The following is an 18116-nucleotide window of genomic DNA, read 5'->3' on the forward strand; positions in this document are numbered from 1 at the left end:
CATCAGATATTTCATCATCAGAAAAAGGCACGAGGAGACGGTCATTCATCTCATTCGTAACCCTCGGCACAAGAACATCTAGAACAACATCCGGAGTTAGAGTAGGATCTTTCTTATATACCTCCTTGAAGTACGAGGCGGCCATACGCTCCATCTCCGAGGGGGAGTTACACCACGAGCCGTCACATTTCATTAGCCTCATGTTATTCCTCCTAGCACGCCAAACTGCCTGCCGGTGAAAGTAGTTTGTATTGCGGTCCCCCTCCTTCAACCAAACAATACGACTCCTTTGCAGCCACATCATCTCCTCACGGTAAAGTAGCTCATCCAACTTTTCCATTTTTTGTTTGATCAAGAGACGGTCCGAATTGTTTAGCTGTAAGTTTTCCAGTTCCTTCCGAAGATCCTCAATTTGTTTCACCACTTGGCCAAAATTTTCTGTACTCCACTTGCGAAGATCAGCCATAACAGACTTCAGGGATGTAGCCACGTTCCCCAAGTCGCCCACAGGCCGAGACCGATCCCATGCCTTTGAAATTATCTCTGGCAGTTTTTTATCACGTTCCCACATGATCTCATATTTAGGCAACCCCTTCCGGCGGCGATCTTCAGTATCATCTAGGCAAAGTATAATGGGACAATGGTCCGACCGAGGGGAAACCAGGTGCTGCACCCTCGAGAACGGAAACAACTCCCTCCAATCATCAGACGCACATGCTCGATCTAACCGAACTCGAACGTTGCCCTGTCCAAGCTGGTCGTTATCATATGTATATGGAGCTCCTGAGAACCCTAAGTCAATCAATTCGCACACAAAGAGAGTGTCTCTAAACGCCTCCATCTGGCTCTCTCCTCTACTGGTTCTCGAGAAGTGTTCATGTTGCCAAAGAGCTTCATTAAAATCACCACAAACAACCCAAGGTAGGTCTGAGACCCCTTTCAATCTGACTAGGTGATCCCACATGCGCTGCCGATGTTCCACACGTGGTTCCCCATAGACAAAGGTGGACCTCCAAGTTTTCCCGGAACCTTGATCCTCAACATTCACATCGATGTATCTTTTACAGGAATCCAGCACTGTCACCCGGAGGGATTCATCCCAAAACAGCGCTAGTCCACCGCCTCGGCCCTCACAATCCACCCCGCAGAATCCTTTGAGACCTAATTTCCACTTCATTCTTTCAACTTTAACACTTGTCTGTCTCGTTTCAGCAAGAAAGACCAAGCTTGGGGAATGGGCTTTTACAAGAGCCCCAACTTCACGAACTGTCCGGCGGTTCCCCGCCCCCCGGCAGTTCCAAAAGAGGTGACTCATTGGGACTGGCGGCGCTCCTCCTGGGAGCCCGCCGAAATTTTCTCTGAGTTTGAGGTCTCACCATCTCGTTTTGCATGTTTACTACCGGAACTATTAGTAGGCGATTCTGGTTCACCGTCATCTTTCCTGTCTGTAAGCAACAGTACTTCCCTGTGTGCAGCAGAGGGTGTAGTTGTCCCAAGTGTTTCTATACCTCCATCCATGTTGAGGCGCTTACGAGAAGATCTATCCGATTCCATATCACGAGACAGGGAAGTTTTTATAGGGCTAGATGCCGTATCCTTCAGCTCTCCATCCATCCTGACTTCTCCCTTGCCTACAGCAGACTTAGGAACCGGTGGTTCAGTGTACATCTTCTTCTCTCCCCTCCTTGCTTCCCAGTCCGAGCGAGCTTGTGCCGGGGGGTCAGCATAGAGGTAATCACCAAACTTGAGATCCTTCTCAGCAAACACACCATTACCACACTCCTTATGCCCATGGCCAATGATACCACACGCGCTACAGAATCTTGCCAGCTTTTCATATCTTACTGCATAAACCTTACGTGCTTCTCCCTTGACAATGCTCACAAATTTGGTGAGCGGCTTCCTGATGTCATGTTTCACTCTGACCCGGACGTAATCCCCTCTGGAGTTACCAATAAGCCTGGTTTCAAGGACCTCACCCGCAGAACGGAGCAACTTGACAATCAGATCATGTCTGCAATACCCATTGGTAGCTTATGGATCTGGAGCCAGATAGGCATGTAATCTATTGGCACCTCTTCAGCGTTTGTGAACCCATCATATGGCACTAACAGAACCGCCATGTTGCGGAACAGCCACGGTCCTTGTCCCATGATGCGATCCCAATCACCAAGACAATAAACTTGAACCACAAACAGACTAGGGCCAATTGGCCGGAAGCGAACCAACTGGGAACAATTCCACGCCGCCAGCATGTCTTTGTAGAAGGCCGATTGGCTGAAATTTTTCATGGTCTGAACCCTAGCTAGGGCAACCCAACGAATCTCCTCCAGCAGCTCTGGAGCTTCCTCTTCAACTACAACGTCATCAAACTCCTCCTCATGGAGATCCAACTTGTCGAAGAAGTCACCGAGATCATCATCTCTCCCTTGGGACCCGAGGTTCGTTGAAAACGCATCTGATGTCGCCGCCATGGTGCCTCTTAGTATATAGTTATTGTCTAAATTTTGAGGACATGTTTTGATCAATGAATATACGATTTTAACCAAAAATCACTTCACTACCATGTGCCCGAAAAACAAACTTGAAGAAGAAGCTCCGCCATCTGTGCGAGCGCTCCACTTGTGAGGACTAAAAAATCGGAACTACACTACTAACCGGAGCAGAGGCACTGGGATTCCCCTTCCCGCCACCAACCACCAGCAACAGGCCGAGGAGAGGTGAATCCACGGACTCGTTGATGAAGTCTGGAGGGAAGAGTTTACCGTAACCCTCTAGGATTAAGAAAGAAAACCAAGAGAACTAACATTGTGCTTATTTTGGCAAGTGGTGTTGTGGCGAATGGTCGATGGACTCCCTACCATAGTTTTGGATAACCTGCGTGCCCTGCCTTTTGGTGTGTGGATTCCCGTGGCCTCCTCTGCCTCGTCCACCAACACATTTCGGCACTCCAAGTCCGAGCGAGTGAGCAGAGCAGAGCACCCACCGTTTGGATCTCAAAACCGTGCGTGGCCGACACCTTTTTGCTCGCTATAAATACATGGCTAGCTCCTCGTCCCGGAAGCATCAAGCAACAGCCAGCCAGCCAGCCCATCTCATCTCATCTCGCTCCATCGCACTCTTTCTACTGAGCTGTATCTGTCGAAGAAGATCACGGCGAAGATTGTTGGATCCAGACCCTGAAACACAACTCGATCAGGTGGAAAATTGGTGGAAATCCCTCTCTGTAATCTCCAGCAGAGTCCCTGACGAACAAGTTCAGAGAACAGAAGAAAACAGAAAACGGGAGACAGTAGTTTGCGACGCCTCAACCTCGCGTCCTTTTCGCTTCTATCCTTTTATTCCTTAGTAACAAACTGGAAGCCCACGATCCGTTATACCCGCGCCATCCCACGGCCAGTTCGTGGTCATCACTCTACCGATTACAGAGAAGATAACTGAATAAAACTAATACCTGAAGCTATTAAGCCGCAGCACGAACAGAGCGCACTTCTGGCTATTATTCAGCATATTCAGAAACCTGAAAAAACATCTACGTGACTACTTCCAGTACACCGAGATTACTTCTAACATTTTACCCCCTTAAACTTGGTGCACTGGCTTCAAATCCTGCATGCCAATGTTCTTCTTCATTTCCTGAAAGAGAGACTTTGGGAGAGGTTTAGTCAGGATGTCTGCATGCTGTTCTTCAGACCACAGAAAATACACAAAAAATGGACAAAAGAAGAAAGGGCCACGTCCCCAAACGACGACATAAATGGACCCATGTGAAAAGAAACACGAGAACAAACTGACACAAAATAAAACGGGAAAATAGGGCGCGGGAGAAAAAATAACGAGCTGACACAGGTGAGACATCACTACATCTCATCTAAATGATATTTAGCAAATCCGCAAGAAAAGAAAATCTAGTTACACTATCCTCTGGCTACACACAGCCAATCAAAATAAACAAAAAATAAGGAATAAAAAGACATGTGGCCTTCCATAAAATGTTGCAACCCAAAAAATTTACCCAATACATAAAAAATAGAAATGCCCCACTAAAAAAAGCCATATTGGGCCTCACTGCTTCACGGGAGACAGACAAATAACAGGACACAATGACAGCGAGCACCACGACTCAGAAGCACATATAGCTAACAACATATGTGTTATACGAGACATTGTTAACTCTCCTCAAGATGAGACCTAGCAAAAGCAATCCGAAACGAAAACACCCAGATCACGCATTGCAAACGCCCGAACAAAAGACGCTCATCGCGATAGAGTACACATGCGACAAAACAACCCATGATCAAAATTTGCACGACATTTAAAGCAAATAGATGACGTAGTGAAAAAGTTCAATAATTTAAAATAACTAAATAAAGTAAATAATAAATAAATGAGAAAACAGAAAATATAAATAAAAGAACAGAAATCAGGAATTTAAAATAGTTCATAATTTGAAACAAATGATGAAATAATAAAGAGACAAAATAAAAGGAACGAAGCTGCAACATATAGAAACACGAAAAGACAACAGCCCATGAGAAGACGTGAGAAGAAAAACAGCCCATACGAGCCTGGCGTAGGTTTTTTTTTAACACAGTACAGACGCAAGTGCTCATATAAACGCGCATACACTCATCCCTATGAACGCACACACGCATACCCTACCCCTATGAGTACCTTCGAGAGACTGAGCCGGCATATCATCTTGAGATTTTACGAAGTCATCGTAGGCGCCTCGAAGTCGACGGGAACGTCTCCTCCCACTGAAAGCGTATCGCCGGAATTCCTGAAATAAATCCAGGATAAATGCGAGCACCAGGATTTGAACCCTGGTGGGTTGAGGATACCACTGTCCACCTAACCATCTTAACCAGAGGTTGGTTCGCCTGGCGTAGGTATTTTTGACCACCGAGGGACATACCGTGAAGCGAAGGACAAGAACGAGCGGGAGCTGCCTAGGTAGATTTTTTTTTACGGGAGCTGAACACGAATCGTGATGCTTTTCATCGAACGGCTTAAAAGTTGGATGTGAGACAATAATTCACATTTAGATGTGAAATAGCAAATCTGATAATTAAAATATATTTTTGACCAACCAAAATATGCGGAACATATCCGGACAGTTGGGATATATTTTGCTGCACGAAGTGGCCGTAGACTAGGCTGGCAAACGAGTAATAAGTTCATCAAGCCCGCAAAAAAAAGGCTGTGCATCGAACTATGTAAAAAACAAAGTTTACCATCAAACCGACAAGTGGGCCCCAGACCAGCAAATCCATGGAGAAATGCCCTACGCTTTGTGTATAGAATCAGACGGAGAAGGGCTAGTCCGGCGGGGACACAGTGATGCCGCCGGTTTCACCCGCAAACTGGGAGGGCCGCTCAAAATCTAATCTTCCCGCGGACCGACGCGCCGACGACAACGAGTGAAACCGGCGGCGCTTGTGATCAAATCAGCACCGTTGTGCCTAACTTTAGATCGACCGAGATCTCCTTTTTCTTGCTAGCTAGCTTTGGCACGCAAAAAAGGACGAGGGAGGACCGGAGGATACCTCCAACAAACAACATCAAATTCTGTGGTCTGTGGATTTCCAACCATAGTTTTGGATAACCTGCCGCTCCCGGAAAGAAAGCCTGCAGTGGCACCCCCTGCCTTTCCCACCAACTCAGTTCACCACTCCAATCCAAGTCCAAACGAGTCAGCAGAGTACCCACGGTTTGCACCCAAAACCGTGCGTGGCCGCCACCTTTTTGCTCCCTATAAATACATGGCTAGCTCCTCGTCCTCGAAGCATCAAGCAACAGCCAGCCAGCCAGCCCATCTCATCTCACTCGATCATCGCACTCTTTGTGCTGAGCCGTTTCTGTACAGGATCACGGCGAAGATGTCGACGACGGCCACCGTCACCCGCGCCCACCTTGAGAACAAGCTCGCCCTCGCCAAACGCTGCTCCAGAGGTACGTAGGAATCAGGATCCACTTCTTCAGAGTTCAGTTCAGTTCAGCCAAGTTGTGTGCTGATAGTCTGACACTAGCAATGCATTTCTCTTTTTAAAATCTTCCCCAGAGGCGACGCTCGCCGGAGCCAAGGCGGCGGCCGTCGCCACGGTCGCGTCTGCGGTGCCAACGGTGAGCTCATCCGTCCAACGGTAGTTGCTGATTTTCATGCACGTTGGACTCTGATTTTCGTGACTGTTATTCTCATGCAGCTGGCGAGCGTGCGGATGCTGCCGTGGGCCAAGGCGAACCTGAACCCCACCGGCCAGGCGCTCATCGTCTGCACCGTCGCCGGGATGGCCTACTTCATCGCCGCCGACAAGGCCATCCTCTCGCTGGCGAGGAGGCACTCGTACGAGAGCGCCCCCGACCACCTCAAGGACACCTCCTTCCATGGTGGTGCCGCCGCAGCTCGTCCCCGTCCGCCGGCATTCTTCAGGCCTTGAGCTAGTATTATCCTGCTTGTGCCGTTGCGCGTATTCTAGAAAAAATGTATGCATCATTGTCAGTGTCCCAAGAAACCGCTGCCGCATGAATATCTGACGCCGAAATGTATGTATATCCGTGTACTGAATGAAACAGAGGGCTCGATCCTGGTTTCATATATGCTGTGTACGACAGACTTCAGAAGTTCAGATATCGACGAAGATGGGATCATATAATATAAGCTGTGTATTCCCATCCATTGCAGCTTATGTGACTGCTGAAACTTGATCTTGATTAACATTCCTACGTCGATCCCAAACTGCAGAGGCCGCCATGGCGGGAGCCAAGGCCGCGGTCGTCGCCACCGTCGCTGCCGCAGTCTCCATAGTTTTTTTTTTAAATCCAGCAAATTGCTGACTTCAATTAGATTAAGCAGAAAGCAGCAGAAAAACAACATGAAAAGGATCCGAAGATCAAAGAGAAAAGAAAAACGGCAATCCTATTGGCCGCCGAACAACACTACCCTTACAAGACGGAACGCCATCCACTCACAACAGGACAACGCAGCTCCGACTCCGGCGGAGAACTACAAAAAGCAAAGAAATGTTGGCGTCACGGAAGATCACCGAACGGACCACTTGTCGCTCGTCATTGTACACCACCGGTGCCCCGCACCGCAGCTTCGACTTCACATCAACAAGCAGCTAAGGTAGTCTCAAGGACACGTCGGAGAAGAGCCGACTACCACGACCAATGCCACGCCTCCCACAATGCTCACCAGCGTTATCGTTGCCACAGAAGCCAAACCGCCCCATTGCCGGACAGACACGACCGAGCAGCACAAACAACCTCCCCCACCTATCACTGGTCCCTCTGGCCGGTAAGGAGCTCCTCGAACGATGCCCCAAGAGGTGCGATGCACGTCGCCGTCATCGTCCGGTTCTAGGGGATCAAGGGTTTCCCTCGAGCATCCTTGCGTAGTGGAGCGAGCAGGAACGCCTCAGCGACGCCTTCAAAAAGGAAACGGCGCCCGCAGGCGTCGCAGTCGCTTGCCCCAGCCCAAGGGCCGGCAGCAAAGTCTTCACCCGGCGCTGCACCTCCAACCACCAAACCCGAGCCAGACCATCACCACAGACACACGGCCGGCGGCCGCCGGCCCCACGCGCCCAACGTCCGCCGCAACCACCTTCAAAACTGGACGCCGGGGCCCAGGTCTTCATCGCTGCCGCCGGTCCACGCCAGATAGAGTCGCCGGCCCCATGCACCCGACGGTCGTCACGGCCTCCTCGCAGAACAGGACGCCGAGGCCCGATCTGCTTCGCACCGCCATGGAGCCCAACTAGCCGACGGCCGCCGGTGCACAGAGCCGTCTACAGCCCACGCGCCGCCGAGAAGCTGGCTCCCGCCTGACCCATCTCCTCTGCCGCAGCATCGAGCAAGAGCCCGTCCGACGGCAGCCCTCTTCAGATCCAGCAGGGGCTCGCCCGCGACCCGCGCGACTACCACATGCCCCAGACCGCAGCCATCCCTGCCTCGCCGCTCCATTAGTATATCTCACGGTGCGCCATTACTTACAATATTTTTAATTTTTTTTAGAATTTTTTTTCATTTTTTTCATTTTTTTTCATTTTTTTTGTTTTTTTCTTAATCTCGAGTCAATCTTAATCTCGGGTCAAATCGCACTCTATGGTCAAACTTCCCGAAAGGTCACCCATCGTCACACTACTCCAGCCCGAGCACGCTTAACCATCGTCACACTACTCCAGCCCGAGCACGCTTAACTTCGCAGTTCTATCCAACCCCAGCACCAGCTCACTTCACGAGCACTTGTTGATACATATATCATATCAATCCTATTAAACCTTGTTGATGTCTAGGACTTTGTTCATGTTCATGAGTGTGATGAAATTTTGAAAAAATATTTCAAACTTCCAGTCATATTACGTATCATATTTTGAAAAAAAATCCAAATTTTTTTGAAACCTATTTTTTTCTGTTACTAGTGGCGCACCTAGCAAATGGTGCGCCACTAGTAAGTTTGAATTTTCTTTCATTTTCCCCCCTCTAGATCTTAAAAGCCCCGTATCTTTCGTTCTGTCAGGGTTTGGGGGATTTTGAAGATGTTGAAAGGGGTTCCCCTGGTTCAATTCGTAGTGTAACTTTTCGAGTAGATGATTTTTCATATAAAAAACTTTTTAATCCGAGTTCGTATGCAAAAGTTATGCCCATTTTACTAATTTCAAAGAGATTTTGCAAATAAAGTCGAAATTCATATTTGTAAATTTTCCCAACAACTAGACCACATATCACATGGGAAAATTATTTTCTTTTTTCACATTTCTAGCATTTTCTTTTATTTTTTAAAAAACTGAAAAGACGGTCCACGGGGGGGGGGGGGGGGGATGCATTTAGCACCAGGGTTACTAATGGCGCACCTGATGTGTGGTGCGCCATTAGTAATTTTGAAACAAAAAAATGTTAGTAATGGCGCAACAGTGGATGATGACCCACAAGTATAGGGGTTCTATCGTAGTCCTTTCGATAAGTAAGAGTGGTCGAACCCAACGAGGAGCAGAAGGAAATGATAAGTGGTTTCCAGCAAGATATTCTCTGCAAGTACTGAAATAAGTGGTAACAGATAGTTTTGTGATAGGATAATTTGTAAAAAGCAACAAGTAACAAAAGTAAATAAAGTGCAGTAAGGTGGCCAATCCTTTTTGTAGCAAAGGACAAGTCTGGACAAACTCTTATATGATGTAAAGCGCTCCCGAGGACACATGGGAATATCGTCGAGCTAGTTTTCATCACGTTCATATGATTCACGTTCGGTACTTTGATAATTTGGTATGTGGGTGGACCGGTGCTTGGGTACTGCCCTTACTTGGACAAGTATCCCACTTATGATTAACCTCTATTGCAAGCATCCGTAACTATAACAAAAGTATTAAGGTAAACCTAACCATAGCATGAAACATATGGATCCAAATCAGCTCCTTACGAAGTAACGCATAAACTAGGGTTTAAGCTTCTGTCACTCTAGCAACCCATCATCTACTTATTACTTCCCAATGCCTTCCTCTAGGCCCAAATAATGGTGAAGTGTCATGTAGTCAACGTTCACATAACACCACTAGAGCAGAGACAACATACATCTCATGAAAATATCGAACGAATACCAAATTCACATGACTACTAATAGCAAGACTTCTCCCATGTCCTCAGGAACAAAAGTAACTACTCACAAAGCATAAACATGTTCATAATCAGAGGGGTATTAATATGCATATAGGATCTGAACATATGATCTTCCACCAATTAAACCAACTAGCATCAACTACAAGGAGTAATTAACACTACTAGCAACCTACTAGCACCAATCCCGGACTTGGAGACAAGAATTGGATACAAGAGATGAACTAGGGTTTTGAGAGGAGATAGTGCTGATGAAGATGTTGATGGAGATTGCCCTCTCCCGATGAGAGGAGCGTTGGTGATGACGATGGCGATGATTTCCCCCTCCGGGAGGGAAGTCTCCCCGGCAGAACAACTCCGCCAGAGCCCTAGATTGGTTCCGCCAAGGTTCCGCCTCATGGCGGCGGAGTTTCGTCCGAGAAGATGGCTTACGATTTTTTTCCCATCGAAAGACTCCATATAGCAGAAGATGGCCACCGGAGGGCCACCAGGGGGCCCACGAGGTAGGGGGCGCGCCTAGGGGGTAGGGCGCGCCCCCACCCTCGTGGGCAGGGTGTGGCCCCCCTGGTGAAGTTCTTGCTTTCAGTATTTTTTATATATTTGGAAAACGTATTCCGTGAAGTTTCAAGACTTTTGGAGTTGTGCAGAATATGTCTCTAATATTTACTCATTTTCCAGCCCAGAATCCCAGCTGCCGGCATTCTCCCTCTTTATGTAAACCTTGTAAAATAAGAGAGAATAGGCATAAGTATTGTGACATAATGTGTAATAACAGCCCATAATGCAATAAATATCGATATAAAAGCATGATGCAAAATGGACGTATCAACTCCCCCAAGCTTAGACCTCGCTTGTCCTCGGAAAATATGTCCACATGTTTAGAGATAGAGGTGTCGATAAAAATAAAGTACGGACATGAAGGCATCATGATCATTCTTAGAACAACAACTTATATAATTCTTGTCATATAATCTCTTATGCTAGAGTAATAATTCAATCACAATATCAAGTATGAATCGTAAACTTCATTGAAAACTAACAAACTACAATCTCAGTCATTGAAGCAATTGCAATTTATCATAACATAGGAAAAAGTCAATGTATAAGAGCTTTTCAGCAAGTCGACATACTCAACTATCATATAGTATTTCACAATTGCTGGCACTCATGCAATACTTATGGGTATGGAGTTTTAATCGGACACAGAGAAAGATAGGGGCTGATAGTTTTGCCTCCCAACGTTTTAACTCAAGGGTAGTGTCAACAGTAATAGTTCATGAAAATTCACATCCAATTAGCCATATATACCAGGATCTTTCCAACATATGGTGCTTGCCAAAGGATAAAATGTAAAAAGGAAGGGTGAAGATCACCATGACTCTTATGCAATGTAGGAGATAAAAGTAAAAGATAGGCCCTTCGCAGAGGGAAGCGGAGGTTGTCATGCGCTTTTATGGTTAGATGCACAAAATGTTAATGCGAAAGAACGTCACTTTATATTGCCACTTGTGATATGGACCTTTATTATGCAGTCTGTCGCTTTTATTACTTCCATATCACACGATCGTATAAAGCTTATTTCCTCCACACCAATCAATCATACATATTTAGAGAGCAATTTTTATTGCTTTGCACCGATGACAACTTACTTGAAGAATCTTATTCAATCCATAGGTAGATATGGTGGACTCTTATGGCAAGACTGGTTTAAGGGTATTTGGAAGCACAAGTAGTATCTCTACTTGGTGCAATGAATTTGGCTAGCATGAGGGGGAAAAGCAAGCTCATCATGTTGGAAGATCCAAGACAATATAATTCATCTCAGATGTAAGACAACATAACCCATTACGTTGTCTTCCTTGTCCAATGTCAACTCTTTAGCATGTCATATTTTAACGAGTGCTCACAATCATAAAAGATGTCCAAGTAGTATATCTATATGTGAAGACCTCTCTTTCTTTATTACTTCCTATTAATTGCAACGATGACCAAAACTGTGTTTGTCAACCCTCAACAACTTTTATTCATCATACTCTTTCTATGTGATCTCATTACTCTCCATAAGACTCACATGATCTCTTTGTTTCTTTTTATTTCTTTCTCTTTTCTTTTATTCACTTAAGATCATGGTAAAATAATCAAGCCCTTGACTCAACACTAATCTTTATTATATAGCTCACGGACTCGATTACATAGAAGGATAATAAAGTAAAACTCACAACTAGATCATACTAAGAACTTTTATTCTACTAGATCAAGATATTACCAAAAGGATCGAACTAAGAAAAAAACGGTAAAGATAAAAGTGATGGTGATACGATATCGGGGCACTCCCCCAAGCTTGGCAGTTGCCAAGTGTCGGGGGACTGATCCATGAACACCTATGGGACCGGCGGGCCGAGTCCCTTTCGGTTCGGCGGGGGCGGAGGTCGTGCAAAGAGCGGATCGAGGCGAAACACACGAGCAGTTTACCCAGGTTCGGGCCGCACGGATGCGTAAAACCCTACTCCTGCTTTGTGGTTTGTATTGAGTTCTTGCTCGGGAGCGCGGAGTGCTACAGTACACACCAGCGGCTAACGAGACCGAGCGTGAGTGTTCGAACCAGCTAACCCCCCCCCCTATGTTGCGCATGGGCCTCCTTTTATATGCTCAAGGGGTCATCGACAGGTGGCAACATACACAAGGGCAAAAAAGGGAAAGGTGCTGCGGTTGGTACAGCTACCTGCTACAGTGTATCATACCTAACCCTAACGGCAGGGGACAAGGGCCTTAAATGCCCGTCTGCGTCGCCTAAACAGTGTAAAAGGGACCGTCAGGGACGCCACCGCTCGCCACGACGGCAACCTTGTCAGCGCCGCTTGCCACCGCTCACTGCTGGCTGCACAGCCTCCCGCCACGTACGCTGGGAAGGGTCCCAGAGCGACACGTTGGTGGATGTGCTGGAGCGCGGGCACGGAGTGGTGGCTTGCCGCGGCAAACGCCTTGCCGCGGTCGTTGTTTTGTCGCGTCCGGGAGCTTGTCGCTCACCGGGCCTTGCCGGGACGCGGGGCGCGTCGCGGCAAGTTCCTTGAGATGCCTTGGGCGGCCTTCCCGGCAAGCTCCTCTTGCCGGGGTCTTGTCTCCTTGAATGGTTCCAGGGGAACCACGGAGGACCTTGGCGGTCACCCGGCAAGCCTTGCCGCGGGATGCTGCGACTGCCCGTGCACAAGTTCGGGATACTAGGGTACCCCTACTCTAGTACACCGACAGGAGCCCCCGAGCCTGGGCCATACACGGTGCCGAGCGCTGTTGGGCCATGCCCAAAACAGGGCACGGGCACGCGCGGCCTAGGTTACGCCGTATCTTTCTGCGTATCCACCGCGCCCTCCCCGAACGGCACGCGTTGAATGCGGCGTCGTGGGAGAGATCGTGGGTGGTTATTTTATTCGGAAATGCGGAACGTCCGCCCCCTCCCTCTTTATAAGCAGGGGAAACAGGGGCAGTTCGCACATTCGCCCGTTGCTGCTTCCAATCTCAGAAATCTCCGCCGCTCCCTCGTCTTCCCAAAGCCGAAAGAGAGCAGCGCTCCGCCCCCATCACCACCAGCGCCACCAACGCCGTCAATCTCCTCCACCACTTCCGCCATGGCTCCAAAAGCCGACAAGGGGAAGGTCGTGAAGTCGACCGAGGCGCAGCGGCTCGCGGCGCTGCGGAAGGAGCGCGCAGTTTCCCCCCAAAGCTTGCCGCGAAGGAGCTGAGGGAGAACTACTACCTCTTCTGGTCGGCGGAGACGCGAGCGCATCCGCGCACGAAGGTACTCCCCGCCGCCGCTTGGAAGAAGGCCCCAAATGGATACCCCTTCTTCGCTCTGTTCTTCTACTGTGGGCTCTGCCCGCCTTTCTCTGAATTCTTCTGCGACATCATGAATACCTACGGATTCCACCTCCTTGACTTCACCCCCAACGCCGTTCTGACCATGGCAGTTTTCGCACATCTCTGTGAAAACTTTGTCGGAGTCCATCCCAACGTAGCCCTCTTCCGCCACTTCTTCATACCCCGAGTAGAGAGAGGAGAGCCTCTATCCGGCGGAATCGCCTGGATCTCAAGGGCCGGCAAGAAGGAGACTTATCTGGAGGGAGAATTCCGCGGCAAGTGGGAGGAGTGGAGGGCAGACTGGTGCTGGATTAACGAGGAGAACCCGCAGCCATTCACCACCCGGCGCCAAACCCCAGTAGCACGCGGCAGCGATTGGAGTGACGTGGCCCCGGAAGACGACAGGCTGAAGATTGCCGTCACCAGGATCCTGCGCCTCAGGCTTGCCGGGCTCACTGTAGGCGCTGTTTGTGCGGATTTCCTTCGCCGCCGCATCGCCCCCCTGCAGGAACGGGGAAGGCCCACTTGGGAGTTCAAGAATGCGGCAGACATCATGAGGCTGCGGCCGGGCCTCAACTTCAACTTCACAGTCCTGGAGCTCAACGCGATGGTCCAGGAGCTCTTCAAGTATGACCCCCAACATCCTGAAGTTTTCAGGTTGCCGGGGGGCGTCGTTCCGTTGTGCAACAATTCCTCGCTCGACCGCATCCATGCAATGATGCCAGAGTGCGACTCGCATGGAATTGTGCCAACTTGGCAGGAGCCTGCAGACGACAGCATGCAGCAGTTCTTCGATGACTTGGTAGAAGTGGCGATCCGCGCCGACGAGAAGGACGGCCTCACCCGCGACACCACCGATGCGGAGATGGCACTTATCGCCACTAGGCTGGAAGAGGCGGCGGCAGCCGCGGCCGCGGGCGATTTTGGATTCACCGTGGAGGAGGCAGATGCAGTAGAGGCGGCAAGCCGTGCCGAGCGAAGGGAGCCTGCCGGCGAGAAAGAGCTTGCCGGGCAGAACGTTGAGTCGAGCGAGCCCGCCAAGGATACGAGCGGCTCGCTGGAGATCAACTCGTCTTCCACTTCGTCTTTGGGCAGCTTGCCGCAAGCAGAGCCTCCATCCCCATCAAGAAGGCGTCTCCGCAAGGCCGGTGACGTAGCGGAGCGGCAAGCGGGTCAACAGTCGCCGCGCCGCGTGACACGCTCCACCGCGGCAAACACCGTTGCCGCGGGAGCGCCTCATGCTGCGATGACAACTGGAGCGGGGCCCTCCCGGACCACCGCTTCAGTTCCTGCCGCTTCTCATGCCGCGACGACAGCTGGAGCGGGGTCGTCTCAGACCGCCGCCACTGCTCCCGCCAAGTGGCCAAGGGAAGCTTCTCCTCCGCCTCCTCGCACCAGGCGCGCGCCGGACTTCGACTTCTCCGCGTTCAGCTCCGACGAGGAAGAAGAAGAGGAGTAAGCTTCTCTTGCTGTACTTGCTGTTCTTCAACTCTTGCTGTTTTGTCTTGTATCTCACTTGCTTTCTCTGAACTTATTCCTCTTTAGGACTCTGGCCCAAAGAGCAGCAAAGAGGGCCAAGGTACCGGTGATCGTCATCGAGGACGAACCTACTGTGACAGCAGGAGGTGCGCCCGAGACAACCTTGCCGGACCGGGCAACTTTTCTCCAGAGCAGCCCCCAGCGTAAGTATATGGTTTGCTTTCCGCTTGTGAGGCGCGCATGGACACTCTGTCTTTGCTGATACTTGATTGCTGACTTGTGTAGGAGCAGAGCAGCCTCACCAGGAGCCAAGGGAGAATCCCCCGACAAGGGAGAATTCTCCGGCAAGGGAGGGCTTCCCGGTAAGGGAGAAGTCTCCGACAAGGGAGAGCGCTAGCGGCCCCCCGACGGCGGAGACCACGACTGCAGAACCCGGCACAGGTAATCCTTTCGCTGCAAGGCTTCCCTCGGGTTCTTCTTCTTTTGATCTTCTTGGGTTTTTGCTTGACTCTTCTCCCCTTTTCCGGCTGTCAGACCCATCCGCTGCGGAGCAGATGGAGATCGAGGTCGCCGCCGACGAAGCAGCCGGTGGTGGCGATGCCGCCGGCGCAGAGGCCGCCAAGGCTGCCGCCGCGGCAACTGGCGAGGGGTCTGGCGATCGCACTGACGGCCCTGAGGCCGCAGGAGCGCCAGGCGCTGCACCGACCGCCGACCCGTCCGCCGCTGCCGCAGCGCCAGGCTCTGAAGAGCCCCAGCCATATACTTGAAGGCCGGTGAAGGCGTCTTCATCAACCTCCCCTGGGCGTCGAGCTCCAGGGCGCCGGTCGAGGGTGAGATCTTCGACGGGGAAGTGCTCGCCTCCGCCGGGCTGACGCTGGTTGACGCGCCAAGCAGCAGCAATGAGCCCGAAGAAGAGCGGCTGCTGCGGAAGTTGATGTCGCTCTACCGCGCGCGGCAAGCCAAGCTGGAATCCCGCGAGGCGCTAGTCGCGAAGGCGGGAGCAGATATCGAGAAGCGCGCGGAAGAGCTCGGGGGTTTCCATCGGGAAGCCCTTCGGTCCCTGGCGAAGGAGCGGGAGCAGCTCGCTGAAGCGCAGAAGGCTTTCCTCCTCGAGAAGGCTGAAGTCGAAGAGCGGCAGCGACTTGCCGCTGTGAAGCTAGCCGCGGAGGAGGGCGAGCTGGCGCAGCGGAAGGTCAATCTTGACGCCCACGAGGAGGAGCTTGTCGCGCGCGAGGAAAAACTCGGCGGAGCCCTCAAGCAAGCAGAGGACGCTGCCGCCGCCGCTGAGGCCGCCAAGAAGGAGTTGAAGACGAAGGTGGCACAGCTGGAGGTCGATCTCGCCGAAAAGGGCAAAGAGCTCAGCGCCGCCAAGGACTCCAATACAGATCTTGAGTCGAAGTTGACCGCTTTGACCAAGACGCTGGACGGCGCCAAGAAGCAGGAGGCGGCCTTGAAGGAGGAGATCAAGGCCGACAAGGCACTGCTGGAAAGTGTCGCAGCCACTCAAAACGCTTTCCGGGAGACTGTGGAGCACTGGATGGAGAGTCTTGTGAATGCTGCCACAGACATTGCAAGGAGCTGGCGCAGCTGGGGATGGAGGACCTCGGGTATCCCTCCGACGAGAACCTCCAACCCAGCGCCAAGCTCGTTTTGTTCTTCAAGGGCGTGGCGACGGCCCTCCAGCGACTTCGGGAGGGGATCCCAAAGCAGCTGGCCGACGAGTCGCGCAAAATCTGCGCGGGAGCTCTTCAGAAAGTGTTGGTGAAGGTGGCCTTCCGCAACCCGGGCCTCAACCTCACCAACGTCCTCAAGACCCTGCCGCTGGATGCTGATCTGGAGGCGCTCAAGGCCCTTGTCGCACCCATTGTGGACAAGGTGAGCGGGATCAAGAGGATCGAGGGCGATCGCGTAGATTAGGCCGCCCATTTCTTCTTTCCTTGTCGCTGTTTATCATGTTATGAAAACAATCTGTTAGAGCTGCGACAAGCTATCTTTGTAATATAACTTTATTCTGGGTAATGATTGCAATGTTATTCCCTTTACTTGATTCCTTCCTTTGTATGTTTTTGCCCTACGCTTTTAGGGAACTTGCCGGTGCAGGCACCCGAGCCGCGAGCGCTGAGTGCGGGACGTCAGCAGCCTGCTGGCGGTGCCGCTACCGACAAGAAACCTTGTCGCAACTAGTTGCAGCTCACTCAAGTTGTTGAGTGGACTCGAAACAAAGTAAGGGCGCAACTAGCTACGAGTTGGTTCCTCCGCGCACAGGTTTTCCATACAAAGTGCGGTCGTTCAAGGGAGATAACTTAAAAATTTAAAAAATCTGATTGCTCAAACTTTGGTAACTTAGCTTTTCTGTTGTCTGCTTCCCGGCAAGGCGAAACTTTCTTGAACGACGCCTGGCCCATACCATTATCCTCTCCTTTCCCCCCGGCAAACTTGTGGGCGAGGGAACCTTCCTTTCCTTGAGAAAAAAGAAAGAAGAGAAAATAAAGACATGGAGCCTTACGGCTCGTTATTGCTTACCGGGGAGTAGGTGCTGCACAAAGTGTCAGAGAACACATGCAAAAAATAGAAAGCATGAAATTGACAAGATGTGCGGAGCACATGGGCTTTACTTATGCACGGGGTCTGCGCCCGGCTTTGTACAAAGGATTACATGCAACAGCGGCAAGACTTGTACAAAAGGTGGTTGCCGGAACAGGTTCCGGCAACCGCGCCTTACGGGTAAAACTTACGGAGATGCTCAATATTCCAGGAGTTGCTCATCGGAATGCCATATTCGGTCTCAAGGCGGATAGCGCCAGGCCTAGTGACTCGTTTCACCCGGTAAGGGCCTTCCCACTTCGGCGTCAACTTGTTGGAATTCTTGGCGGACTGAACACGCCGAAGAACAAGGTCGCCTTCCTCGAAACTTCTGGCATTAACTTTGCGGCTATGGTAGCGGCGCAAAGCTTGCTAGTAGCGAGCAGCTCGCACAGCAGCCTGAAGACGGTCTTCCTCAAGGAGCAGCGCGTCATCTTGTCGCAGCTGCTCTTGCTCGAGCTCATCATAAGCAAGCACTCGAGGTGACCCGTATACGAGTTCCGTGGGGATAACTGCCTCTGCTCCATAGACTAGAGCGAAAGGTGTCTGTCTAGTGGCTCGATTTGGCGTCGTTCTGATCGACCAAAGAA

At 50.7% G+C, this 18116-nt stretch overlaps 1 protein-coding gene across 1 annotated transcript; it reads left to right on the forward strand.

Annotated features, from left to right (window-relative positions):
* Positions 1–5773: 5773 nt before the first annotated feature.
* LOC125523499 (early nodulin-93-like) lies at positions 5774–6624 on the forward strand. Its single transcript, XM_048688530.2, has 3 exons — positions 5774–5955; positions 6065–6126; positions 6207–6624. The coding sequence occupies exons 1-3, from the start codon at positions 5883–5885 to the stop codon at positions 6438–6440; spliced, it is 369 nt and encodes a 122-aa protein (XP_048544487.1). The 5' UTR covers positions 5774–5882; the 3' UTR covers positions 6441–6624.
* The last annotated feature ends 11492 nt before the right edge of the window (positions 6625–18116 follow it).

This window comes from Triticum urartu, chromosome 7A (assembly GCF_056163025.1).
Source record: "Triticum urartu cultivar PI428250 chromosome 7A, HENAU_Tu73, whole genome shotgun sequence".
Lineage (NCBI taxonomy): Eukaryota > Viridiplantae > Streptophyta > Magnoliopsida > Poales > Poaceae > Triticum > Triticum urartu.

Bases quoted from the DNA above. Each gene is read 5' to 3' on its own strand.
- LOC125523499 (XM_048688530.2), top strand. From the start codon at position 5,883: ATGTCGACGACGGCCACCGTCACCCGCGCCCACCTTGAGAACAAGCTC. The intron at 5,956-6,064 runs GTACGTAGGAAT...AATCTTCCCCAG, and splicing joins CGCCAAACGCTGCTCCAGAG to AGGCGACGCTCGCCGGAGCC. The intron at 6,127-6,206 runs GTGAGCTCATCC...ATTCTCATGCAG, and splicing joins TCGCGTCTGCGGTGCCAACG to CTGGCGAGCGTGCGGATGCT.